Source organism: Polyodon spathula, chromosome 16 (assembly GCF_017654505.1).
Source record: "Polyodon spathula isolate WHYD16114869_AA chromosome 16, ASM1765450v1, whole genome shotgun sequence".
Classification (NCBI taxonomy): Eukaryota; Metazoa; Chordata; class Actinopteri; order Acipenseriformes; family Polyodontidae; genus Polyodon; species Polyodon spathula.
Window position 1 is genome coordinate 14,960,893 of NC_054549.1, and position 27,832 is coordinate 14,988,724.

At 41.7% G+C, this 27,832-nt stretch overlaps 1 protein-coding gene across 3 annotated transcripts; it reads right to left on the minus strand.

Annotated features, from left to right (window-relative positions):
* Positions 1-189: 189 nt before the first annotated feature.
* LOC121329118 (polyamine-transporting ATPase 13A2-like) lies at positions 190-27,832 on the minus strand. Of its 3 annotated transcripts, XM_041274480.1 has the most exons (30): positions 27,709-27,832; positions 21,219-21,317; positions 15,146-15,243; positions 14,173-14,340; positions 13,522-13,580; positions 13,303-13,366; positions 12,975-13,054; positions 12,556-12,633; positions 12,170-12,239; positions 11,405-11,539; positions 11,041-11,107; positions 10,421-10,552; positions 10,054-10,221; positions 9,305-9,415; positions 9,126-9,172; positions 8,833-9,021; positions 7,617-7,823; positions 7,372-7,485; positions 7,100-7,256; positions 6,632-6,752; positions 6,312-6,436; positions 5,770-5,945; positions 5,280-5,390; positions 4,923-5,002; positions 4,610-4,762; positions 4,154-4,250; positions 3,394-3,617; positions 2,912-3,063; positions 2,626-2,798; positions 190-2,254 (listed from the first exon to the last, which is right to left on the minus strand). In XM_041274480.1, exons 2-30 carry the CDS (start codon positions 21,277-21,279, stop codon positions 2,087-2,089), a joined length of 3,585 nt encoding a protein of 1,194 aa, XP_041130414.1. In that variant the 5' UTR covers positions 21,280-21,317; positions 27,709-27,832; the 3' UTR covers positions 190-2,086. The 3 variants fall into 3 exon arrangements, with proteins under 3 accessions (XP_041130414.1, XP_041130415.1, XP_041130417.1); XM_041274481.1 differs by lacking the exon at positions 21,219-21,317; XM_041274483.1 differs by lacking the exons at positions 21,219-21,317; positions 27,709-27,832 and adding an exon at positions 19,440-19,590.

Consider the following 27,832-nt stretch of genomic DNA (forward strand, 5'->3'; position numbering starts at 1 on the left):
CGCTGGCTGCACGGTGCATGTCTGAATATGTACATAGTTAAGAAAACTAAATCTGTTTGTTTTTTTGTTTTTGTATGATTTTTTCCCCCGCCAAACCTACAATAAACAAACCAAAAACTTGACATTCATAAAACTAATTTTTAAAAAAACACAAAAAAGTTTCCAAAAAATTGACAATTTTTTGGCCAAATGAAGAATCATTTATTTATTTATTTATTTTTATTGTAAAATCAATCCATAAATAAATAAATAAAACTTGAGACAACCCGAATAATTTAAGAAGGGGATTCATATTTACCACATCTGGGATCTCATTTCCCCACACTGGACAGGTTCACACATCATACATAGATTTCCAATACATTAATAAAATATATTAATGAATAAAATAACAAAATCACAAGGATAACAGTAGATCAAACATAAAACAAACATTTTTACTATCAAGCGGTATTAAGAAAATATTGTATTCGTACGTAATTTCATGTCAATTACCCATCTACAAGTTTATCACAGTAAAAGCACAGCACAGTGTAATAAACCAAAAGGAGAACATGGTAAAGATTATCAGGGTATGGTAAAGCATTTTAACATGGCAAACCAGGTAAACTATGGTAAAGGAATAGTGTAACCATGGGAAAACAGTGCAAAAATACTGTGCTTTCATAAGGATAAATACCTACCTACTGTATTTATGCTATAAAAATAAAGTGTTTACATTCGTAGGAATAGGCTGCAAGTAGAAAAGGGGTTCCTCTTAAACTGAGGGATTGCTGTGACTGTACCAGTTTACCCACATACTATGACTGCCTGCCACAGGAATACCGGGAAGAACAGGAGGCATTTAAACTTCCCAGCTAAAGGGGTAATACTAAAAACCAAGATTTTAACATTAGTGTACCTCTCCCTCTTCGAGCACGACATTATCAGCACACCGTTTTGCTGCCTTTATTGTTTCTATCATACTCCTTTCGGCCAGAAAAACTTACATTTTAAGGCATCATTTTGTTTTCTCCCCCCCCACCTTCCTGTTTTGTGTTACAGTTTTATGGTCCCACCAAAGCCACGGTTTCTCATGTGCATCACAGTACAGGAAGTGAACGGGGAAAGGAAGTGCTACATCAAACTGGTTCCACTTCAGCACCAGGCAACATTAAGAGCATTGGCATTATAAGAAGCTAGCAATTTAAAATTACACTACTGCTATTAATATATATGTTTATTGTTATTTTATATTAAAGAAAAATTAAACCATGTACCACTTCCCAAAACTGGAGCAATATTTTGGGTCAGTCCTTAAAGCTGGAACCGAACAGCTCCTAAAAACACGATTTCAAAAATACTTTATTCCAAAGAGGTCCACTTCACTTTACCAGCAAATTGTTGTAACACGATTCAAGCAGACTATATTAATATATGGATACAAGAGGTTACAACTGTATTACAAAATCTTGTACTGTACACAGTTGTTCAGTAAAATGATTGTTTCTTGTAAGATATTATTGCATGTCCTGACAGCATCTAAAAAAAAAAACAAAAAAAAAAAACAAAAAAAAAAACTGTCAAACCGATATCAAAGTACTACACTGCTCCTTCGTGAGATCTTTACTATGCAAGTTTACACAATACAATTGAAGATCCAGGTTTTAAAGTGCCCTCGTCGGCAATACTGTTCTTTTAAAAGCAGTGTAATACTGGCTATGTTATGGTTTTGGCTATGCTGGCTTCAGGTTTTAAAGGCTTTGGGCAAGGGCTGCTTAGTGGTGGCTCTTTGCACTTGTTACTGGGTTTCAGTAGCTCTGTGCAGGTGCTTTTTGCTCAAGTTCCTAGCCAGTAGCATTGCAACCATGTTTACTGCTATGCTTCACAGAGGAAATTGATGGTGGCCTGTCACAACTTCCCAGTGAATAAGCTGTCCAGCGATCAGCCAAATGAAGCTGGCGTTTCGAGCAACAGGAAACAGCATGGATTCGATGCCCCCTTTTCATTTGGGTCCATTGTTAATTCTCCTCTGTGAGAAAGCTGCCAGTTGAACGGAATGCAAAGTGTCGTTAGTGAATCTGGCAGGGGAGCCGAGCCGGGCTGGCTAACTGCAGTCAATGGCAGTGCATGGCTTGGCCTGGATGACTTGGTCCAGAGGAGGCCACGAGGGCTGTTGACTGAGAGACGCTTCCAGCTGCTTGTGGATCTTCTTGGACTGTCTTTCTCCACAAAGCCGCCGCAGGCATTTCAGCATGCCATGGTCTATGGCAGTCTGAGTGGGAAGAGAAAGCAAGGCATCAAAATAGCGGGGAAGATTTAGAAATGCACTTGACACAACAAGATCACGTCAGGATCAGGTTTTCAATAACGTAAGAGCGAAGGCAGCGACTGGAATATCTACCAGTAACAAGAGATCATTATTGAGTAATTAATAAGTAACACCTAAACAGAAAGGACTAAAACCATGAACAGCCTTTTAGTGCTGGGCAACATTAAAAAAATCAATACGATATAGTTATAGATACAGACAAAGGGGGGTGTGTGGACTGGATGTGATAATGAACTGACTATTAACTGGCAGTGGCAACAGGTTTGTAAAGCATATATAAAGTGTGAGGTGTGGCTATCAGATCTCACACTGACCTCAAGCAGGAGAGCACTGATGAAGTTTAGTCCAGACAGCGCCAGCAGCAACAGCTTGAAGTTCATCTGCGGGAACAGTTTGAGGCGCAGCACATTCCTCATGAACCCCACCGGATAGAGAGTGAGCCAGCCCATAACAGCAGAGAGCAGACACAGCACTACCAGGTACAGCACTGTCCAATCACAGAGAGGGAGAGAGGTTGTTGGACACTGTACAGCACTGTCCAATCACAGCACAAAGGTGGAAACAAGTGGAGTCTTGTTTAAATTCTAAGGGAACTCTTACCATTGGTGTAGAGGGGTTTACGGAAGGGGTACCCCTTGGATAGGACAATGGCGACTATCAGGTACTGGAACCCTGTCACACAGAAAATGCCAGTGTTCTCGTAGTTAGGCAGGTTTTCAGGAAACATAACTGTAGAGTTCAGAGGAACGAACCTACAGGAGCAAAGGGACAGAAAAGCATTTAGAAGAACACCCTCCGTCTATCCATTATGATGTCTGATCATCACAGACACCAATACAGGCCAGGCGCTGAGCGCCTGCATAACACATGCTTCACAGAAACAGCTCTGAACATCTCTTACTTGTCTGGAGTACTGTTTACGAAACCAAGGCTGTTATAAACTTCATTCGACATTCCCTTCAAGAGTTATAGCCACAAAACAGGACAGCTGTATTAGGATCAGCAGGTTAATGTGCCTACATGGGCAGTGCAAATGTACAGGGGAGCTGTATTGGGCTCAGCAGGTGGGTAAGGATCCTCACCAGTCCTGGGTCTGGGTGATGAAGAGGGTGCTGATCTGGATGATGACAGACAGGCAGGTCTGCAGCAGCAGACTCCCCAGCACAGAGATGTTAATGAGGCTGCCTTGGGGCCGCTGGGCACACAGCTCCTTGGCAGGGCCAGTTTTGCCCATCAGGATGGCCACGGAGGTGGTGATGACCAGGTCAAAGTACAGGAACTGCAGGTCACCCAGGTTCGTGTTCAGCTGGGACAGACACAGTGATATAAACAGCCAGAACGAGAGACGCTACTGCAGTGGTCTAATCATAATTCAATAGAAGTGACATTCACATGTTCTTAAATAACAGAAAGGAAAGAAAGTGTTCACAGAATAGAAACTTCTACTGCTATACAAACAGTAACTAAAAATGATTTGGATTCATTTCCAATTACTATCATATCACCTCAATTTAATAAGTCTAATTTTGATGACTCCATATCCGAACACCAGTTAGCTAGCTATTTAAAACAAATTAATCTTTTAAAAGCAATGACATTTATTCCTCTGGATATGCAGTTGTATTGAAAGCACATTTTCAAAGAATTTACTTAAGGAGAGTACTCCCCCCGGTGGACAATACTTGAACAACTAATCACAAATACAATAAATATATTTTTTATTTTAATACATTTAATCTTAAAATCCACCCTTTGCTTCTAAGCTTGAATAGACAAGCCCAAAGTTTAGTGCATTTCTTAATTCAATTGAAGTAGTACAGCCTACGCATTGCAGATACTCACAGAATACAGGATGAGCACAGAGACAAACTGGATGAGGCTGTACATGGCCATGTACTTGAAGAGTCCGAACGAGGTGACGAGGGAGCAGCGGCCTTCCCTGAAGAGACAGGCAGAGAATGAACCACACAGCACTCCAATACAGAGGGAAATACAAGCACACTGACGGCACAGCAATATAATCTCCTGAAACTGCAAAATAGCGGAATGCAGAATGCAGCATTTTCATAAAAACACACAAATGCAAACCTCCAGAATCGCTTGGGGGAAGATTGTTAAAGTTTTGTTTATAAAGGGACTGATCAGTGCAAGTCTGTCCATCCTCTGATCCTATGTTGATAAATCTTCATAACTCAATTCTCTTTTAGTATCACCAACTAGAGCTCACAAGAATACCATGTGTCTAGTGTCATAGGAATGGCTACGACCAGCATGGCAGTGAAAGGCAGGGCTACTCACCGGATGATGAGCGGCACGCACTCGATGTTGTCAATCTTGGAGGTGAAGGGGGAGGCGACGGAGGCCTCAGCCTCGGATAAGGAAATCCCAGCGTCCGCTGCTTTCAGAGCCCCGCAGTCGTTAGCTCCGTCCCCGCACATCCCCACGCAGTAACTACAAGGACAGGTAATGGTGAGACAGACAAGACAGACACAGAACACCACAGTCATAGGCTCCATCACTGCAAGGAGAGGCAATCATCTGAGAGACACACACACACATACACGCACACAAACAGCCCCACATTCATCGGCTTCATCACTAAGGCACTCACTTGATTTCCTGCAACCCCTGCACCAGCTGAGTCTTCTGATCAGGAGCCATCCGTGCAAAGATCGTTCCCTTGAGCAGGATCTGCAACGAGACAGGAGGGGGGAAGATGGCTTGAACACTGCAATCTACAACCCTACAATATCATACGAATCACAGCCGATGTACAGACAGGTTTATATATTAATGGCTCCCAGAGGCCTCATCTTTCAGCTCTTCCAAACTTTGTGTTAAAAACAAGAACAGATAAACATTGCAGTGATTTATAAAATACTGATGGGGGGCTTCTGATTTGAGGCTGACATTTGCAATGCGTACACGTTCAATCCTAGAGTTTCCAGTAAGCAGTGAAGCAGCTCACCTGAGGCAGGATGTCTGGGAAATGCTCACACACCGCAGCAAAAGACTTCCCGTTGAGGGCAAGGTGATAGGGCCCCTGGTCCAGGAAGCGACTGCCCTGCTGATACAGGCCCTGGGGGGGACACAGAGGAGAGAGAGAGGGGGGTGGGTGGATAGAGCATGATATTCACTTTTAAAAAATGTGTATGCCTTTAAGGATTAGAAATTAGAACACTCTTGTTAACCCACCTAATTTATTAGCCTGTGTTATCTCCCCAGTGATCTCTGTGTAGGAAACAGGATGTGTTTAGAGGTGCTCTAACTAGAAAGAGGCTTTGGCTGTGCTGAAAAGCAGAATGATTGACCAGTAGGTGTGTATTGCTGCAGGCTGCAGCTCTGTGGTGTTGTACAAAGTGAAGAAAATGTCTTCAAATGCATAATAAAAGGGCTGGCGGTGAGAATGGCACTGTATCCAATGTAGGTCTGATTTCAAGAGGCAGGGCGGAGGGTACCTGTGTGATGATCTCTGTGCTGTCCTGTTCCCCAGCTCCTGACTCTGCCAGCAGGAACTTGAGGGTGGCTGGACTGCGGCGGGAGGGAGGTGAGCCGTGGACGAAGATGAGCCTCTCCCTGGGGCCCACCATGCCACAGTTGCGGGCCACGTTGACTGCAGTCAGGATGTTGTCTCCTGCAAGGCAGGGAGCACAGAAACACGTTTATCCGAGCTGGAGGAGGAGAAGCAACGCCCCTGTTTATAAATTGTATTTACCTCTACTTTCAATTTGCTCCGTGGCCAGAAAGCGACCCCAAGTTGTTTATTGCTAGTTTGGTGAAATTAATTGATTTTCCAATAACCTTGATCTCACCCATTAAGCAAAGACAGTTACACCTAATAAACGGTTTTATACAGAGCTAGCAAGAAGTCCTATGAACCGGAGAGGGGGGGGGGGAACGCTTTGGCGAGTGCCTTCGTCAGTGCATTTGTTTCCTCTTGTGAGGAGCTGATCACTGACTAGCCAGAACTCTCGTCTCCTGGAAGGCAGTACGTTCCTACCCGTCACCATGACTGTGCGGATGTTGGCATTTCGCAGCATGGCGATCACAGGTCTGGTCTCTGGTTTCAGCAGGTTCCTCATCACCAGGAATCCCAGGAACACCATCCCACTCTCCACTCTCTCCCTGGGGACAGGCACAAGCAGAGACGCCCTTCATTCACAGGAGCACAGAACCAGCCCCCCACGATATTAGATCCAGGACATTGTGGATTACCTTTATAAAAAAACTTTTTGTTTAATAAACACGTCCTAAAGGAAAACTGTTTGGCAAATAGGAATTTCAGCTTTTGCTTGGCATATCTGTCACAGTAACTCATACCTCTCTAGCTCTTGTAGCTCCTTGAAGCTGCTTTGAGTTTTCACAGTCTTATAGGCCAGTCCTAGAACCCGAAAGCCATCTCCAGTAAACTCCTTCAGCGTGGCTGTGAAATTAGCAGGAACTGAGGGAAGACAGAGTAAAGCAATGCAAATAACACATCACGTTGCTGGAAAGCTTTTTTTTTTTTTTTTTTTTTTTTTTTTTTTTAACAGCCTATATTCCTATAAATCACACAGTTTGAACTGCGGTTGCCAACAGTAAGCATGCATCTAATAGAAGCCCAGTACACATACATTACTGTCAACGTGGCCTACCTGTGAAATAAACACATTTACAAATAACCAGATCTTGAGATGGAATAATCAAATCAGAAAAGGTCAAAGCCATTTCTTGACTATTTTACCAATGTTGCTGTGGACACCCTTTCCAGGACTCTAGGGTTACAGAAGCACTCACTATAGTGCTTACCTGTGTCTTTCTTGCAGAGGCTGGCCACCATCTCTGGCGCCCCCTTGAGGTAGGCCTCCACAGCACCCCCCGCTGGCCTCTTTACGAGCACACTCATTCTCTGCAGGCTGGAGGAGAAGGGGAAGCGCCTCACAATCCCCAGGGGCTCCTCCAGGCTCTGGGAGAGGAAGAAACAGACATCATGTGGAAGCAGGGGGAGGATATTATACATTGCAATATGCAAGATACGCAGGGAACACACAGTGAAGTATTCTTTGTGGTCCGGTACTCACAATGCCACAGGGTTGTTGCTCCACTACAGGGGGTCTCATCACACCCACCACCTTCATTCCAAACTCCTGCTCAGCTCTGGCCACTGCTTCCTCTCCGTCAGGTTCCTCGAGCACCTGTAGAGGGTGCAAGAGAGCACATACAGTCTCACTGCACAGCACTAGCAGGGAAGCGGGATACAGTTTGACTGGCTTGTGGATGTACTGACAGATAGACAAAGCCACAGAGACAGAGGTAGGTTTCTCACCCAGCCAGTGGAGTGGATCATCTTGAGGTCGAGCGGGTCTCCGATGAGCCGCTCATTCAGCAGGGTGATGGAGTGGCAGCATGCCAGCACGCTCAGCACCGGGGACTGGGGGAGCTTCCTGGGCTCGGGGAGTAGCGCCTCAAACCCCTCCCCCGTCCCCGGGACCACCCCCCACACGTCCAGCCCCTCCTCCGTCAGCGTGCCTGTCTGAGAGACGGAGAGGGACAGTCAACACAGCCTGCAAACAGCACTCCAGCTGCCTACAGAGTTTGGAATACTATCCCCGCAACTGACAATCAAGCTGCTTCACTCCATGCCAAACTGTATAGAAGCTTGGTTGAATAACTAGCACTGGTACAGGACGTGTTTGGGCCACTGTAGGTAAAAGTATTTTTAACGTATGAGGCACAGCAATGAAGATTTTCCAGTACAGTATGCTCTCGCTAATCAAAACTGACCTATAAACCCAACCGGAAGGAAATGCATGCAGACAGCAGATGTAGAAACTTCAATATCATAACCCTGTGAAGTGCTTAAAACATGAACAGCTGTGCCCGGACCAAAGTATAAAATAAAAAAAAAGACTAGAAAGGGCATTTTTAGTACAGATTCACGGCTTAAAACTGCTCCCAGTGCTGTGTTTCTGCTACACTCAGTTAAGTATATCATTTAAATGATCAGCAGCAAGGAATATTTTGTTCATTCCTAATAGCTGCATGAATTCTCCATCCTCCAGTGCTTGCTCCTTCTCTTCCCTAGTCCCTCTGTAGTGGAACCAGCTACCGGAGAACTATGGACTGCTCCATCTCTTGCATGCCTTCCACAGCCTCCTCAACACCCACCTGTCCAGAAGCACTTAAAGGTCTCTTGATCTACCCCTCCTACTCTGCACTGGACTTGCCTGACCTAAGCACCACGTTACCGGATCCTCAGCTACTGTATTACTGCACTACAATGACACTGTAGATATAACTTGTTATCCTAATTTGTTGCATCCCATTTCATATTGTATTCTATTCGTATTACTGCACTTACTGTAAACTATACTGCATTTAAATATTAATCTTGCATTGTAACCCTGTACTGCCCTGCATTACCTGTAAGTCGTATTGGATAAAAGGCGCTTGCCAAATAAATAACTACAAACCCAGAGGAGTTCTGAACCCCAGGATTGGGTGCAGGACTAGTGCGAGTTTCAAGATCATTCGCGGCTCACCTTATCGAAGCAGAAGAGTTTGATCTTGCCACAGACGTTGATGCGTGGCGGGCTGATACAGAACACCCCGTGCTTCTTCAGCCGGTTCTGCGAGTAGATGGTGCCCGCAGTCATGGCAGCAGGCAGAGCTGGGGGCACCACGATGGTGATCAGGTCCAGCGCATGGATAATTATACTGTTCCACGGAGACTGGGGACACAGGAAAGAGGGGCTGCAGCTTTAGGGCCAGACCAGTCAAGCAGCGCAAATATATTTCATAATACAATTAGAAAATAAAAAATAAATGCTGTTACCTTATTCCTGTACAGGGTCACAAGGCTGTAAATAGTGCCAATCCCAGCTGAAATTCAGACAAGAAAGAAAAGAACAATTTGAAACATTTCGGCTTGGTTACTCAAAGTCAGCAAACATATGCTTGACGTTGCTAATAAACTGATTTCCAGCAGATTGATTCAAGAGTGAGTTACGGTACCTAGGATACCGAGAAATCCAACAAACTTCATGGAGTCTCGATAGAATTTGAACCTGATGGGTTTGGGGTACAGGATGGAGCTGATCAGGTCTCCTTTTGCTGTATAAAAACCTGAAAAATATTCATACAAGACATGAAAAAACAGTAAGACCTATAAATATATTCCAGACGCATTAGAATTTAGTTCTTTAGTCATTACTGTGATGATATACAGGGGGTGGACTATATATAAAAAAAAAAAAACATACAATTTACATTTTTCCTAAATGGAGTTTTTGTTAAACTGTAAACAAATGAAGTCATCAGCGCAAATATTTGACAAGTCCCACTTTTGTGAAAATGAGAAAAACATGCTTGAACTTCCAGACTGCCTGCGAGTGTAATTATAGGAGTTTTACAGGCTCGTGCTTAGACTGGCTTTATAAACACTACTTACAGCTGTTTGATACTTTGACAGAAAAAACTGCAGTCATGGACCAACCATTTAAACCACTTACTCACAAGTCAAGATAACTTGGACGTATACTTGCATGAATGGATTCCATTTACAAGAACGTGCATCAAACTGATATCTTAAACATGGCTTAGAAGGCAACAACCTCATTAAACATGTAAAAACTCATCCTTATGAGACTACATTTTAATGTTTTCAGACCCACACGTCTGTATGACCATCAGAGGGAAGTCACTCTTCTTCCTTGAGTATCGCTCTCCCAATTAACTTTACACATCTCGCGCCTGCTCGTTACCTGTCCGAGTTACCACGGCGATGACCCCGTCATTGCCCAGGGATCGGGCCTGGATGACCTCTGTGCCACAGAACAGCGTGTGCCGCTTGTGTTCTTCGGGGGAGTACTGCACGCCAGCAGCATGCGAGCCAGAGGGTAAGGGGGTCTTCATCACTGGAACACTCTCTCCTGTGAGACAGCAGCCACAAAACACCCCCTTAATACTGCAAAAAAATACCTCAGAACCCAATACCACTGCAGGGATGAGAATAAGGAATTGCATGGAAATATGCTGTTTTACCAGTTCCTATGGATAGACAAACACAAAATCTACACTTCCAGTGTTGCTGGCCAGTAGAAAATGTCAGAGCAACACATTTATCTTTACCTGTCAGCATGCCCTCATTGACCATGCACTCTCCAGCCAGCAGGGCGGTGTCACAGGGGAGGAGCAACCCATCAGCGGGCACCAGCAGGCAGTCCCCAGGCACCAGGTCTAGGGAGCTCACCGACTCCATTACTGAAACAGAGAGAGCGGGCTTGGGACTGGGAAACACAGTACAGGCTCTGAGCCCACACAATCACAAAGGGACAGGGTGGCTCTAGTGGTTATAGCTGAGGGACTGGGAGGAAGGTGGCATGGCTAACTGTCAGAAGACTGAAGACTGGAAAGGAAGGATGCTTACAGGGATGCTCAGAGCAGTTCCAGCCCAGCCCCTTACAACATGAATCAATGCTAGAGGTTCATAGGGAACAATGGGGTTACCCATTGCTATTCCAAACTATGAAACAGAAGGGTTGAGTAGAAAGGATAGAGGGGCTGCTATGGGCCATACCACAGCCTTACTTTGCCTGCGACAGTGTTGAACTGTATTAAAAGATTGAGAAGTCTTTTAGACAAGATTTCAGTGCACTTCTAAATTGAAATGGCACAATGACAACACTGTTGAAGAACCCCATCATACCAGTAACATGTTTAATTCTCTGCATAGCATTAGAGTAACTCACCCCCGGACGACCTCAAAACTGTTACACTGATTTTCAGCTGCGCCATGTTTCTCAGAGTGATACTTTGCTGTTAGAAAATAAAATAAAAAAAAAGACATCAATACCCAAGCAGTTCTATTCGTGAAGTTATTTAAAAAGGAACTGCTGGATGCAAGGTATTTTTTAAAAACGTATTTCCTATTAGTTTAATGGTCAGCTATGGAGAATATAAAAACTAAAGTCATATCAAAATTGGATACGCTTTTCTTTGTACTGAAGTAAAACTCGTGTGACATGTGTATCACCTGTGGGAGACATTGAGCACTCGTCTAAATACATCACTAATGACTGCCTAATATTTACATATGTAAGTAGAAATTGTTACCTTCCTGGTCTCATACAGGGAGAGAGCGATGGAGATGGCTGAAATAAACAGGATGCACACAGCGTAGTAATAATAGTTATCAAACATCCACAAGGTGATACTGAAAATCTGGAAAATGTAGAATGGGTTCAGCACCTGTGGAGAAAGCAGACAGGACATCTGGTTTTGATGGGGCATCCTAGCTCAGAAATCTGAACCCCAGCCTAGAGAAGGAGAATTCCCCAACCCTGAGATCTGAACCCCAGCCTGGAGAGGGAAAGTTCCCCAGCCCTAAGATATGAACCCCAGCCTAGAGAGGGAGAGTTCCCCAGCCCTGAGATCTGAACCCCAGCCTAGAGAGGGAGAATTCCCCAGCCCTAAGTTCTGAACTCCAGCTTAGATTTTCCCAGCTTACAGATCTGAACTCCAGCCCTGGGGATGGGGAGAGTTTCCCAGCCTTGACATTGCATTTTCCAGCTAAGAGATCTGAATTGAAACGCAAGGATTTACAGTACAAGATTCAAAATGTCACTATACATTCTCCTTCAAAACCCTGCAAGTCATTCATCTAGTGGGCTAGCCATCACAATGGCTTTAATTGTAAACTCAGAGCAAGACCAGTTACTTTACTCGTACTCCATTGCAGTTGTACTTATTGAAATCAATATTTATCAAATATCAACTGGTTGACTTTTGTCTGTCCTGAAAATCAGAATTTCATTGGTAGTCGTTGTTACGTTACCTTTACACTGGGGGGGGGGAACATGTCCCCCCCCCCCTCCGTACCTCATCAATGAACAGTCGGAGACAGGATTTCACTGGCACGTCGATCAGGTTTGGTCCATAAACCTTCTGTCTGGATCAGAAAGACAGAAGGCAGTCAGTCAGCACAGGCCTGATCTAGCGATGTCAGGCTAAGTAATAAGGTCTGATTTTACCACAGCACTGTAAAGCTCCCACACCATAGAATATAATGCTGTACAAAAGTGTGATTAAACTCCACTTCACTGCACAGTTAGTAAGCAGCATTGCACTTCCTAAGAATAACTTCTTGTGCAAAAAAACTAAACAAAACAAAAAAAACATAATTATCTTGAATAGAGTGAAATATCTAAAGTCGTGTACACTTCTGAATGGGAGAAGCTGGCGCAAGCCCCATTCCCAGCACTCACTTGGCTATCTGGTCCTGTCTGCTGAGCCCGGTTCGGCGACGGTAGATATCCCCGCAGGTCCAGTTTTCATCCAGCTTGCTGTAGAGGGCACAGAGTCAGAGCGGGCACATTTATTGACCAGGATTACAAAGTGTAATAAAAGCAAAGGTAAGCATTGTAAAGAACAGCAAGGGATGGAAGAGCATATTAATAAACATGGCACACCAGGAAAAACAATGGGAAATCGTTAGTATAATCGCAGGAAAACTATAAAAATACTGTGGTAGACTTTTATAAGGCTAACCCTGAAAGACTCAACATTTACAAGGGGATCCTGAGGGGTCCATAGTGACCTAACTATATTTACAGCTCTAAAAAAAACAACAAAGCAAACAAGAGAGCAACTGGTCAAGAGGAATAGCAGGGCTGAGTCGGCGCACCTCACTTTACAGAAAGCTCCTTTTTTGGCCATCCAAATGTAGCGCAGGCCCTTGAACACGTAGTAGCGCAGGAACCGCTTCTAAAGGAAGATAAAGAGATTGATGTCATTCAATATGAATGTTTAGGTACTGCGTGTAACAAATGGCGGGAAACTACTTTGCTGAAGGAATGAGCAGTTCACTTATTATTCCGAGTGGTTTCTCGCTAACACAGTTGATGGTATTCCTCGGATTTCCTTGTAGAGGAGAAGAGGCAACGATGAAGGGGTAGCGGATTCTGAACTTCCCTGAAGTCCCCCCCCCCCCTTCCTCACCCCAAACCACATACCTCCTCTTTGTGGAGCTGCACCGTGTCCCGCCAATCATCTACTTCAGACTCCAACTGTTCCAGGCTGCAGATGACAAAGGTTACCATGGGAACCAGACCAGTATGAGACTGCTCAACTTCTAGTAACCAATTGCCAGTAAGATACTTAACAATGTTAACACAGTGTAAAAAACGGCAGGTGTTTAAGACAGTGCTGTGTAAAGCCGTGTGAACTCTCACCTTCCTTCATCCATCTCTTCAGTCAACACATCCACAGCGAACACCTGTCCAAAGCAGTCCTGCAGGAAACAGCATGGGAGTTAGGAGCCAATAACCCTCATGTGTTCAATGTTCGCTTTTGTTAATAAGCTAATAATTTGTGTGTTGGGTATCTCATCTTATAACATTTATTTACCCATGGAGACAGAGGCCTCGTTAACAAGGGGGTCCTGGAAAACAATAAAAGGACAACTGCAAAGCACAAGCAACACAATAAAAACACGTGCGGTTCAAACTTAATCAGCAGCCCACAGAGATAAAATAATTGAATAAATAAGACATATCTATTTGTTAATAATAAAAAGGGCCAACCTATATACGATGTCATGATTTGGATACCTATACTTAAACTGAGGCACAAATTAACAGATAAATCGCAACAAACAAATAGACATGGCATAGAACGGAACTTCATGATATTGGACATTGAACCGGTCTTAACTGGTTCCCTGGTTCAGCTACTACATACTGTACTGAGACCCAGGTACACTCCAAGCTCTCTCACGTCATGTACCAGAATGAGATAACAACTAATACACATTCAGTTTTGTATTTTATCTCAGTCTTCCAGACTGCAGTGAACGTTCTCCCCCACCACCATGGTGCTCTTACCCGGATGATAATGCAGTCTGCCTGGTACAGGGGGCAGGCACGGCACTTTGCTTGCACGCCCAGCTTGGGCCTCCAGTGGAAGACGATGAGCGGGAGGCCGACGGTGAGCAGGGTGAAGAGGTGGCACAGGACGACCCGCCATAGCACCCTCTGGTACCCACACACATCCTGGCAACAACGAGAACACAGGGGAACATGGGGTCAGGATACACAGGTAGAAAAAAGGAGGAGGGTGCATCAAGGAATGTAAGATGTATACTTCACATGGTGCAGGGTTGGAGAAAACACCATTTGTTAAAGAAACTGATAAATGAAGCAAGTTCCAAGGAGATTTTTCAGAACGGAATCATTTTCAAAACAGATTAAAACTAGCAAGAAACTACTCGGAACATTAATTTAGCTGCTGCCATCTGCAACCAAGTTACTTCTTAGTAGGGTTACTGTTTTGACCGCTGAGAATTTGCCTTGCGCTTGCTTCAGTATATACCCCGGAAACATCAAATTAGCAAAAAGCAAGTGAAAATGTATTTCTAGTTCAACTTTGTCACCAAGTTTTACTTGTTGAATGGTGCTGAGATCTAGAATGCATTTTATGTTAGAAGGCTACTTGTGGTCTATAAGCAAACCCCTAAACATCCAGCCTCTCTAATCCTCTTCATGCAACACGCAAACAAGCTGCTGTGCTTCCTAATAATATCCTAGTTCCTATTTATGCACAAACACTTAATGATTGCTTACATGTAACCACTTGCACAGCTTTGAAGAAAAAAATCCTTCAAACAATTTAGAGGGCTGTCAATACAGTTTCAAGTCCCCATACGGCGGTGTGTGCATGCGCTTTTACTCCAAGCAGGTTGTATTGAATTGAACCGGCTAAGAGGCAGTGAACTAATTTAGGAGCTGCTTGAAATAAAGACCTGGACTGGATCTCGAGGTCCAGACTTGAGTACCACTGATGTCGAGTCAGCATTACCATGCAGGTTTCTGTGTTCTTCTTCTGCTGCTGCTGCTGCAGGGTCCCGTAACAAGGCTGGTTCTGAACCTGCTGCTCAGGAAGCAGCATATCCTTATCTGAAAGACATGGGCATCAACACAGAGCCATTAGACAACCTGAGACCCACTGCAAGAGACAGCATCCACCCTGGCAGGGATCCTAAGGTCTCAGACTGCTATAGACTATCTGAGGACAAGGGTGCTGGAACTAGGGGTGCGGCCTCACCCCCTGGCTTTCCATGGCTTCCATCATATACAAGGGTTACAGTTTTGTTCAATGGCTTTCAGCACCCCCACTTTAAAAACTGTTCCAGTGCCACTGTCCGAGCATCAGGAACAAGTAAATGTATGACAAAGAAACTTTAGATATTGTAGCTGTTCAGATGTATTGTATCTAACCTATTTAAATACAGTAACAAACTTGCTAACCCATATTTCATTATTTGAATATTTAATATACCATGACTTGAAACTCACACTAGCCTTGTGTGTCAACTGAGGATTCCATAATGAATTTACCATGGTGAGGCCAAATAAAAAAATAAAAGTGTGGTTCTGGTCACCCGACCGACCCTATTTTTTCCACCTGCAAAGGATGTGTTTTGCAGAATGCTATAATTCAGCCAGGCAGGCAGCGAGCCCAGTACTGTGCTGGCAAACCACTGGGGTCATGAACTTATTGACTTTTGGATTTGCAATGTTTTACTGTATATGAATACTCGTTCAGTTTGACCCGGTTAATCTGCAATTTTTCATTTGTCAAAATTGAAATATTGCATATATTTGCGATATTAATGTTACTTGCAAATACATCATTGTAAATCATGTTTGTATAATACAAACAAGGTGCACTCTTTAAACAAAAGCTGTTTAGTGTCTAAACACAAGTACCATGATAATATTAATAATCACGGGTTCAGAACAGAAAACTGGTCCTGATGTTAAGCCTGACATGCAAAGTGATATTCACGCAGTTTAATATGTTACAGTATGAAAATGCACAAAAGAAAATACACTTATGTACGAGTTTTAAAGCTAAAACTGTTTCAGAACTTTGTTAATTCACTGCCACAGCTGTTTATAGTTATTTTCTGCATTCTATCAAGAATAAAATTATTGCAGATGTTATTTCAATAGACTGTCATCTATTTTCTTTCTTTTTTCCCTCTCTACTACAAAATTACTTTATTTACAACAGATGTTTTATGGCAAATATTTTTCACAGTGTAGAAAATAATTTATTGACAGTCAATAAGTGTTGCAGTAATGATGCTGCTATATTTTAGACACAGTGGCTTCACTCCTTAGAGCTACCTATCTAAAGCATAAAACAAGGCAGGCAGAAAGTTCATTAATGAAGATGCACCCTCAAAATGAGATTGAGCCAGCTGGAGAAAGGGGGAGATGGTGGGAGACTGAAGCTAGCTGACAGTGTAACTAATGGAAGTACAACAGTGGTACCTATTAACAATGTACTGTAAAACTATCACTTGCCACTTACCAACCTACCTACCCTGATTATTTTTCCAGTGTAACCAGAACCACACATTTTTTAAAAAAATTTTTATTTGCCCCATCACAAAGGTAGAACGCCAACTGCCTTATCTGGGTGTTGGAGTGTGATGCAAATATTATCTTGTCATAAATAAAACAAAAAGAAAACAGCACTTTTACCTGCTGCAAAACACTGTGATGTTCAATCTCAAACCATTCTAGAAAATATGGATGTGATTATGCATTTCAATGACTCTTAACAGCACGCTATTTTGCATTGAGTAAAAACTGCCCAGCAGTAGAAGGATTATCCTGAACCTGATTGTAAACTGACTGAAAAGCCAGTATTACTGCTCTGTCACACTAATTGCACTGCAGAGACAGCTCTGTCGCTCCATTACAGGGGACAGGCTCTGCTTGAAACAATTCAAGAGTATCAGCCAAGAACAAGGACACAGACTCATTAACAACACTGACCCTTAAAACGAAATCTCATGAAAAGCCTCGTTCTTTTTTGGAGTCATACCTTACAGTGAAAAGCCACATTTGGTTGAAAGGTTAACATTACCAGTCAATATTTGCCTAAAGTTGCGTTTCCCTGATTTTAGGATTGTCATGAACTACGAAACCTGTAACAAACTGGCTTGTGATTAGAAAGGACACTGACTAAGTACTTTAAGCACAGAAAATATAATAGCAGCAACTAGGAAGCACAGAGTTTGTTGAGATTCTTTGTATAGTGGTTGGCAGTGCAGAAATGGGCAGATCCTTTTTTCAGGGACGACAGATTGGAAACTGTTCTTCATTCAAGAATGCTGGAATACTTTTTGGTATTCCATTGCCAATAGTCCATCTGAGCCACTGCAGATTGGTGCCTTAAGGGTAGGATCTGTTCATAATCAGAACAGGCCAGCATCTTTCACTACCATGATTCGTGATATTGATATATAAAAAAAAAAATCCTTTATAAAACAAGAGTCATAAAATCCCATGCAATAATAAAAGCAACACATCTGCAAGAAATCAATACAAAAATAAAAAGCAACGGGTCTATTCACCAGCAAAGCATGCATAAAACCAAATGTGCAACTCATAAAGCCTCTAGATCAGGGGTGTCAAACTCATCTGGCTGCAAGGGCCATTTAAAGTTAAGACTGTTCACTTGGTGAGCAGCATGGCAAAAAAAAAAAAAGTTACATCATATGTATATATATATATATATATATATATATATATATATATATAATGTTAAGTCTCAATATTTAACTTATATTCCAAAATATAAAGTTTTAATAACAATGCTCACTACCTGTTCTAATTCTGCAACTTTAACACATAATTGATGCACAATGCAGTGTGAGAAACTTGGTACTTGTGCATTTCCTTCTTTAATTTTTTTCCTGCACTCTGCTAGCCAGTCCACTCTTGCCCAGTCATATGCGGTGCACTATCTGTTGTAATCCTAGTTAGTTTCTTCCAAAGCAATTCAATGCAGACTGCATGCAGTTAAGAATTCCAGGACGATACAGTACATCAGTGCCATTTTAGAAACTAATGGGCGGGCCATACGTTTGACACTCCTGCTGCTCTAGATGCAGAACAGTAAGCTACTGTTTACCATTTAGCACAGATTCTATACATGAATTCCATAGCAGACACAATGGTACAGTATTGTCCCTCACTATTACTGCATAAACTCTTTGTTTAGAACCATGTACTTGGGCTCTTCCAGAAGATATTTTGCATTCATACAGCGCCTTTTGGAAAGTGGAAACTTATGCATCATAAATTAGCATGGGCTCATTCATTCAATACATCATCAGTCATTGGCCTTCGCTGTTTTTTGTAACCATCAATCATTTCTGTGCCTATCAACTACCAGAAATGATAGAAAGGGCGTTCTGTTACACCTGTATTACCATCATGATTACCAATATGTTACAGGGAAACCTGCAGTACCTGGACTACATTGTACAGCTGTAGCCTATTAGACATTATGGCTGTCTATTCAAGGTAGTAGTGATCTCAGTCACTTGACTACTGTCTAGTAAAACAAGATGAAGATTAACAGAGGTTAATCTGTAATAATGCAGTAACTAAGTAAATAATAATAATAATAAATTTAATGACTACCAATGCCAATTTAAAGTTACAATATGCCACTATTATTACACCCACCGTTGGTATACGCGTGTTAGAGGCTCCTTTGAATATAGGCATCTGTTTGCTATCGCCTTTTATGACAAACAAAAATTCAAACTTTACAAGAAAGCAGCCACTGACAGTCTAGTGAACAACACCATTTCCATCCAGTCTTGCCAATAACAAAACACAGCAGGGTTTTGTTTTTTTTCCCCAATTCCAAAACAACTTTCTTTTATAATTTGTACTCTGTTTTAAAATCTGTATGCTATTCCACACCTTTAAAATATGTGGTCTTCTCATCTTTGATAAGGCTGCAGTGGTATAACCTCGCATTAGATATGTTGTTCACCCATGTCTCCTGTTTCACGATACCAGGAAATTGAAAACAGGATCAGGCTTGAATCAGTTTAATAAACACAGTGTTATTATCAAAAGCAACACGTTTAATAACGAAGACGATTATGAACAGCAACCGAAACCAACCAGTTAAAAGTAAATACACCAGCGTGGCTAATGGTAAAATAATGTCCTGCTCCGTTCAATTAAAAGCGCAATGGTTACATTACATAATTCCAAACAGCAATAGTGCCTCTCATACACCTGTTGAAAGCAGTCCTTTCACCTCCGTTTCTTACCTGACGTGGCTCAGTTCTCTCCGTCGCTCTCTCGCTCCGTTTTATCCAACAACGGCACACCTGCTGCAGTCAACCCACCTTCCTAACTCTTGCCTCCCCAACCCCATACACTGCGCCGTGCCAGCATTGTAACGCTGAAAAACCCGCCCTACCTGTCCTGTTCTTTCTTCACCTCGCCGTTCGACTAAAGCTGGAACTTGGCCACACCCCCTCCGCATAGCATGTGTTTTTTTAAAACATTAATTTTTTAACATGGCGTGTATACACCGCCACATTTGTTTGCAAAACTGGTTACAGTTTGCTCAATACAGTATTAATAATATAAGTAACAACAACGCGAGTGCGTTACAGCGCTTTGTGTCGTGTACAGACCCTGGAGGATTTAAAATACCGCGGCAGAGGGTCACGTTTAACAATGGGGAAATCCAGCTGTTTGTTTCAAAACTTCTAATGATCGGATTTTTGACTGCATAAAGGAAGCGGTTTGTTTCTAGTTTGATAGTTTCATAACATTAATCTGATTTTCCTTTCACAAAAAATTGTGCAAATTGCCTTTAGACATAAAGAAATGTGTCCATATATATATATCAATCATTTCTGTGCGTATCAACTACCAGAAATGATAGAAAGGGCGTTCTGTTACACCTGTATTACCATCATGATTACCAATATGTTACAGGGAAACCTGCAGTACCTGGACTACATTGTACAGCTGTAGCCTATTAGACATTATGGCTGTCTATTCAAGGTAGTAGTGATCTCAGTCACTTGACTACTGTCTAGTAAAACAAGATGAAGATTAACAGAGGTTAATCTGTAATAATGCAGTAACTAAGTAAATAATAATAATAATAAATTTAATGACTACCAATGCCAATTTAAAGTTACAATATGCCACTATTATTACACCCACCGTTGGTATACGCGTGTTAGAGGCTCCTCTGAATATAGGCATCTGTTTGCTATCGCCTTTTATGACAAACAAAAATTCAAACTTTACAAGAAAGCAGCCACTGACAGTCTAGTGAACAACACCATTTCCATCCAGTCTTGCCAATAACAAAACACAGCAGGGTTTTGTTTTTTTTTCCCAACTTTCTTTTATAATTTGTACTCTGTTTTAAAATCTGTGTGCTATTCCACACCTTTAAAATATGTGGTCTTCTCATCTTTGATAAGGCTGCAGTGGTATAACCTCGCATTAGATATGTTGTTCACCCATGTCTCCTGTTTCACGATACCAGGAAATTGAAAACAGGATCAGGCTTGAATCAGTTTAATAAACACAGTGTTATTATAACATTATATATATACACGCATTCCGCGTATTGTATAACCTGTACCAGATCTTAGTGTTCTTGTAAGAAATCACGTCAAGTAGACAAACGTTTCGGCTTGCATCTTCAACATTGCTGGGTCCTATAGATGTTAGGCTGTGGAACTCTTGGATTTACCTTTAGTACTGGAAGTAACAGGGTACCAGTAATGTTAACTTTCTAAAGCTCCAGTGTGGTACATCATGTGTTGCTAATGCTTTAAAAAAAAAAAAAATCATTTTTAAACAGTGAATTATACAATGTGGTTAATATTGAACCTTCAGAATTTGTTGCTACTTTTTAAATGTATTACCTTTACAAAATACTGTCATAAACTGGGAATAAATTAAAAATGAGAAAACTTTCCATTCCTGGCAAACCAACCTGAAACAAATAATGAAATACATAAAAAAAAACAACAACTAAAATCAGCAAATACAATTACACTTCATTTTCTACCTACCTTTTGCCCTCAATCTCCGAGTTAGGGAGCGCTGAAGCCCACTGTCATGGCCCTTCTCCATGCTGTAGCCGGTTAAGGATACAGACCTCTACCCTAGTTCTGGATACAAATGCAGGTTGTGGGTTTCTCTGTCCACTCAAGTCCCCTACACGCACTCTCATCTCCATTATACTCCATTCTCTGCCTGTTGCTAAGAGACCCTTGTTTTCTTTGCTCTCATCGCTAGGCTAGGCTGCTCGCTTCACGGTACAAGCCTGATTATTTTTTTGTAAACATATTCTCGACAGGGAGGCTTTGATGGTTACAGTAGCAGTGCATGTTTGCTTTGTTAGAGAAGAGGAGAGCTTCATTGTATGTCAGAGACCGAAAGGTGCAGGTGCAGTGAGCAGGCAGCAAACAGATAAGAGGACTGGAGTGTGAATACGATCACGACGGCTGGGTAAACACCAGACCTGTCTCTTTCCAAAGGGCTCAAACCGGGAGAGATATAGCAACTGTAGTTTGAACTTATTTTTTAAGATGGTACTAAGATTGCCGCCTTTTTCCTGAAAGTGACAAACAAAACCACTAAGTTGTTGTTAGATTTATAACAATGTTAATATAACATAGTTTTAACATTATTATTTAAAAAAAAAGCAAAATTTGAGCTCACTTTAAAATTAGGTCCATCGGTATTTCCAGAGATTAAATTATGAATTTCAGTTTACTGTATGAAAAATCCATGTCGGTCCCAGCTTTTAACTGACCTGGAATTTTCAGTTCAACTTAAAAGCACAGCATTCAAACTGTAGAGCACACCTCTGTGATTTAATTGCAAGTCAGGCCAGAGCCGGATCTGCTGAAGCATGGAAATGGAGATCTTCTGTGTGGTCTCTTGCCCATCATCACAGACCTGACACTGATCATGGAGTCTGCTGACGGTTAATGGACCACTGTTGGGACAGCTGGGTGCAGCTAGTACTGTAACGTCTATCCTTCTTGTTCGTCCTCTCCATAGGTAGGTAGACACCTATTAATCTACCTAACTGCACCTTCCAGCCGCATCTGCACTGTCTGTCCCCAACTGTTAAAACAACCAGGGGTATATCAAGACTGCAAGATGCTGGAAGGCATACTAAGGTAGAAGGCGCAGTATAAAACGATTTTTAAAACATTAGTACTACAATAAGACAGGCCACACTAATAAACAATAATGAGTTTATTATAAAAGAAAGTAGTTCTATATTGCTTTATACAGTATAGTATATTCTGATATTGATGTGATACAGTCACCAGAAAAATATACAGTATAGGATGTCATGTAGAATACAAGCTGATTTTCAAAGCGGCCAGTAACCCTCTCTAGTGGAGTGGATATCAGTTCAATTCATATAGCTCCATACAATATTCTATAAATTACTGACCTTGTCTCCCTCTATACTGCCTGTGGTCCACCAGCATCTATAGAGTCTCAATTCTGTCCGCCCTATAACCGTAAACCGGCTGATTTCATTTACTGTTTTTAATATAGTAGTGTTAATAAGGTGGTAAAAATGATACAGAAGTAGCCTTGACTTCTGCTCTTTGTCACTTCTCCACGTTCAATCACATGAGCAATTAAATATTGCACAAAAAAATATAATACAATGAAAAAGATTCTGCAATGCAGAAGACCATTGGGTGGATAACAAGCCAAAACTGGTACGATCAGATTTGAAAACTGCAGATTCAGGAGTTGCACTGGTTTAAGAAACAGGAAGCACATGACCAGCTAGGAAGCTCCTAATCAAAACGGGAGCTGCTCTTTCTTTTGAGATGAGCCAGCTTTTCCTAACCTGCAAAGTCAAGAATGTGGTTCGTCACAATAAGGAACTGTCCCCACTGTGGCACCATTCCACCCCTTTGTAGCTGCCATTTTTCTGTCACTGCGTTGCTACTCTAGGGCCATTGGCTGCTTGCATTGTTATAGAAGATTCTTTGATTCTGGAAACCTGTCCATTTTGTAAGCAGTCTCTCTTTCACAAGACAGGAAACAGTCCTGCTGGTGACTCAAGGAGCAATCTGCAGTCTACTTGGGCTGCCACCTTCCTGCCTGTCATTAAAAACCACATTGCAGACTGTATTAGACTGGGAGTGGTCACTCATTAGTAGGTTGAGAGGTTGGATCTGGATTAGAATACTGGTAAAACTCACACACAGAAACAAAACATACTGCGGGTTAGCAGAACAATAGTGGGACCTCCATTGTGTATAACACTGCCAACAGTAGTAATGGCAGAATTTGCACCCTTTTGTTAAAGGAAAAATACAATTGTTAATGTCACTGGTAAGCAACGGCTTGTAAGGTTAATTAAAGGGCTTTACTAGTTTTCACACATTACCAGAATATAATGTAAAAATGAATGCTATCCATTGAAAAACCCAATGCTGTAAATCCACTCTCCACTTCCCTCCTAACCTACAGTGAAATGAGTCATCACTCATCACCATGGAGTCCTGACAGGTCAATCACACATCTTTACTCAGAGTTGTAGTCTGGGCAAGAGGAACTCGGAAAGATCCTCGAGCAGGTTCGGAAGCATTTAAACTAGAAAGGAAGGGGGGAGAAATCAACAAAAAAACAGAAGGGAGACCGCATCAAAACAAGAACAACAACTCAGGTAAGACAACCATTAAATGTATTTATCTAAATGCTAGAAGTATCAGAAACAAAATTCTAGAACTTGAAGCTACTGCACTAACAGGTAACTATGATGTGATAGGTGTTACTGAAACGTGGTTATCTGAGAGTGATGGGGACGAATATAATATTTGTGGGTATACACTGTATAGGAAAGACAGGCAGGACAGAAGAGGAGGAGGGGTAGCGCTATACATAAGAAACAGTCTTGAAGCCCAGGTGTTAAACCTGGACAAAGAAAATAAAACCGAATCAATATGGGTCAGAATAACAGACAAAAATTCAAAAGGCATAATAATAGGAGCATGCTATAGACCGCCAGATTCAGACGGTGAGCACAATAATCTGTTATACAATGACATTAGAAATGTGTGTAGCAAAGGAGAAGCCATACTAATGGGGGATTTCAACTTCCCCCAAATAAAATGGGAAAACCCGGTGGGTAGCGCGAAGGATGAAATAGAAATGGTGGAAATGACAAATGACTGCTTCCTAACACAATTTGTCAAGGCACCCACTAGAGGGGAGGCATGCCTTGATTTAGTCTTTTCAAATAACGAAGATAGAATAACTAAAACAGAGGTCAGAGAACCACTGGCAAACTCAGACCACAACATGGTCTCATTTGAAGTGTTTTTTAAATCCCCAAAAGAAATGACTAAAGCTAAGGTTTACAATTTTAGAAAAGCAAACTATGAAGGTATGAAACAGAGACTAACAGAAGTAGATTGGAGTAAAATAGAGAAAACACCCACAGAAGAAGGATGGTTATTCTTCAAAAATGTAGTACTAGAGGCGCAAAACAATTATATCCCTAAAGTAGACAAATCTAAATGTAAAACTAAATTGCCAAAATGGTTTAATAGATCAATTAAAAAAAATATTCAGCGAAAAAAGGCACTTTACAGAGCATTAAAAAAGGACCAAAAAGAAAGTACGCAGAAAGAGTACACAGAACTGCAAACGCAAGTCAAAAAGGAAGTTAGAAAGGCCAAGAGAGAAATAGAAATAAACATTGCTAAGGGAGCTAAAACCAATTCCAAAATGTTTTTCCAATATTACAACAGCAAGAGAACATTCAAAGAGGAGATTAAATGTTTAAGAGATACAAATGGCAAAATCGTAGAGGAAGAAAAAAAAATAGCAAATATGTTAAATGATTACTTTTCACAAGTTTTTACAAAGGAAGATACTGACAACATGCCCCACATGTCATCCAGTTCCTATCCAGTTTTAAATAACTTTAGCATAACTGAGGCAGAAGTGTTAAAGGGACTAGGAGCTCTTAAAATAAACAAATCCCCTGGGCCGGATGAGATCCTCCCAGTAGTACTCAAAGAAATGAAAGAAGTAATTTACAAACCGCTAACCAAGATCATGCAGCAGTCTCTTGACACAGGGGTGGTACCGACAGACTGGAAAATTGCAAACGTAATACCGATCCACAAAAAGGGAAACAAAACTGAACCAGGTAACTACAGACCAGTAAGCCTGACTTCTATTATATGCAAACTTATGGAAACTATAATAAGATCCAAAATGGAAAATTACCTATATGGTAACAGGGTACTGGGAGACAGTCAACATGGTTTTAGGAAAGGGAGATCGTGTCTAACTAACTTGCTTGATTTTTTTGAGGATGCAACATCCATAATGGATAATTGCAAAGCATATGACATGGTTTATTTAGATTTCCAGAAAGCTTTTGACAAAGTCCCGCACAAAAGATTAATTCTCAAACTGAACGCAGTTGGGATTCAAGGAAACACATGTACATGGATTAGGGAGTGGTTGAAAACAGAAAGTACTGATTAGAGGAAAAACCTCAGAATGGAGTGTGGTAACCAGCGGTGTACCACAGGGATCAGTATTAGGTCCTCTGCTATTCCTAATCTACATTAATGATTTAGATTCTGGTATAGTAAGCAAACTTGTTAAATTTGCAGACGACACAAAAGTAGGAGGAGTGGCAAACACTGTTGCAGCAGCAAAGGTCATTCAAAATGATCTAGACAAGATTCAGAACTGGGCAGACACATGGCAAATGACATTTAATAGAGAAAAGTGTAAGGTACTGCACGCAGGAAATAAAAATGTACATTATAAATATCATATGGGAGATATTGAAATTGGAGAAGGAATCTATGAAAAAGACCTAGGAGTTTTTGTTGACTCAGAAATGTCTTCATCTAGACAATGTGGGGAAGCTATAAAAAAGGCTAACAAGATGCTCGGATACATTGTGAAAAGTGTTGAATTTAAATCAAGGGAAGTAATGTTAAAACTGTACAATGCACTAGTAAGACCTCATCTTGAATATTGTGTTCAGTTCTGGTCACCTCGCTATAAAAAAGATATTGCTGCTCTAGAAAGAGTGCAAAGAAGAGCGACCAGAATTATTCCGGGCTTAAAAGGCATGTCATATGCAGACAGGCTAAAAAAATTGAATCTGTTCAGTCTTGAACAAAGAAGACTACGTGGCGACCTAATTCAAGCATTCAAAATTCTAAAAGGTATTGACAGTGTCGACCCAAGGGACTTTTTCAGCCTGAAAAAAGAAACAAGGACCAGGGGTCACAAATGGAGTTTAGAAAAAGGGGCATTCAGAACAGAAAATAGGAGACACTTTTTTACACAGAGAATTGTGAGGGTCTGGAATCAACTCCCCAGTAATGTTGTTGAAGCTGACACCCTGGGATCCTTCAAGAAGCTGCTTGATGAGATTTTGGGATCAATAAGCTACTAACAACCAAACGAGCAAGATGGGCCGAATGGCCTCCTCTCGTTTGTAAACTTTCTTATGTTCTTATGTTCTTATGTTCTTAACTGGGAGGCAGAGTGGCCTTGTGGTTAGAACTGTGGGAATGTTCAGTAAAACACACAGAACAAACTACTGTAATAATAATCTTGTTAACATACAGTATTCTGCTGCAGTCATACTTTTGACGACAACTGTGACGTTATGTAAATATAGCAATAAAGGCTGTAGACTTCCTTTGTAAAACTTGAACAGGTACTACAGTAAAATGGACAAACAGAATCACGGCAAGTTTCAAATTGCAATGCACATACTGCTAGAATTTATAAAATACATTACCTAGTGGTTTTTCATACTTTTGGCAATACTCTGCGACTCAAAATGAAGCAATATCCTGATAGGCGAATAAGGTAACAGGACAGCTTGTTGATTAATTACAGTATACTATTGCATTGGTGTACTGTAAGTGCAAGAATAGCAAGATGACAGGAAGCACTGAAATTGGTTAACCAGTGCTAACACTGTCACATGACCTCCCCTCTACAGTAACTGGGTTAATTTAACTTTCACTTCTCACTATAAACGCACACACACACACACAAAGCACAAGAACGTTCAGTCACATTGTTAATACCGTATTGATGATCATACTCTAGAAGATCTATTCATACCCATTGCATTGGCAAGGAAATAACGTTTTTACTTACTGTACAGCACTCCAGTCACGCTAATACTACATGCTCTGCAGAACCCACTGCTAAAAGTAGCAATACTTGCAAGTCAAAAACGTAAAACACAGGCCAACATTGTATCATACTGTAACAAATACAACTAATAAACAGGTCACCCTTAAAATGTACAGTCTCCATAACAACACTACATTATGCAGAATGACAGCACATTTCAGCTGCAGTTTACACTATCACATACGTACACCAGCCCAGCCCCTGCCACGCTATTTGCAGCCAAAGCAATCCCCAAAAAGGCTACAACGGCTACCCTGTCAGTCTGGTTGCACTGTTTCCACAGCCTTCGCACCCCGTCACGCAAACCCGTTGCCCTCCCAGTCTTACCGGCACTCATGTCTCTTAGCGAACCGTTCCTCCAGTCGGGACCCCAGGCGCGTTCCCGTCCGTTTTACAGGAACGCGCCAGTAAATCACGTAACATTACACACAACCTTAGTAAAGCGTGCGTC

Bases quoted from the DNA above. Each gene is read 5' to 3' on its own strand.
- LOC121329118 (XM_041274480.1), bottom strand. From the start codon at position 21,279: ATGGAGAAGGGCCATGACAGTGGGCTTCAGCGCTCCCTAACTCGGAGA. The intron at 13,055-13,302 runs GTATGTGGTTTG...ATCTTCCTTTAG, and splicing joins TGCAGCTCCACAAAGAGGAG to AAGCGGTTCCTGCGCTACTA. The intron at 5,391-5,769 runs GTACCCTCCGCC...TGTCCCCCCCAG, and splicing joins GCACAGAGATCATCACACAG to GGCCTGTATCAGCAGGGCAG.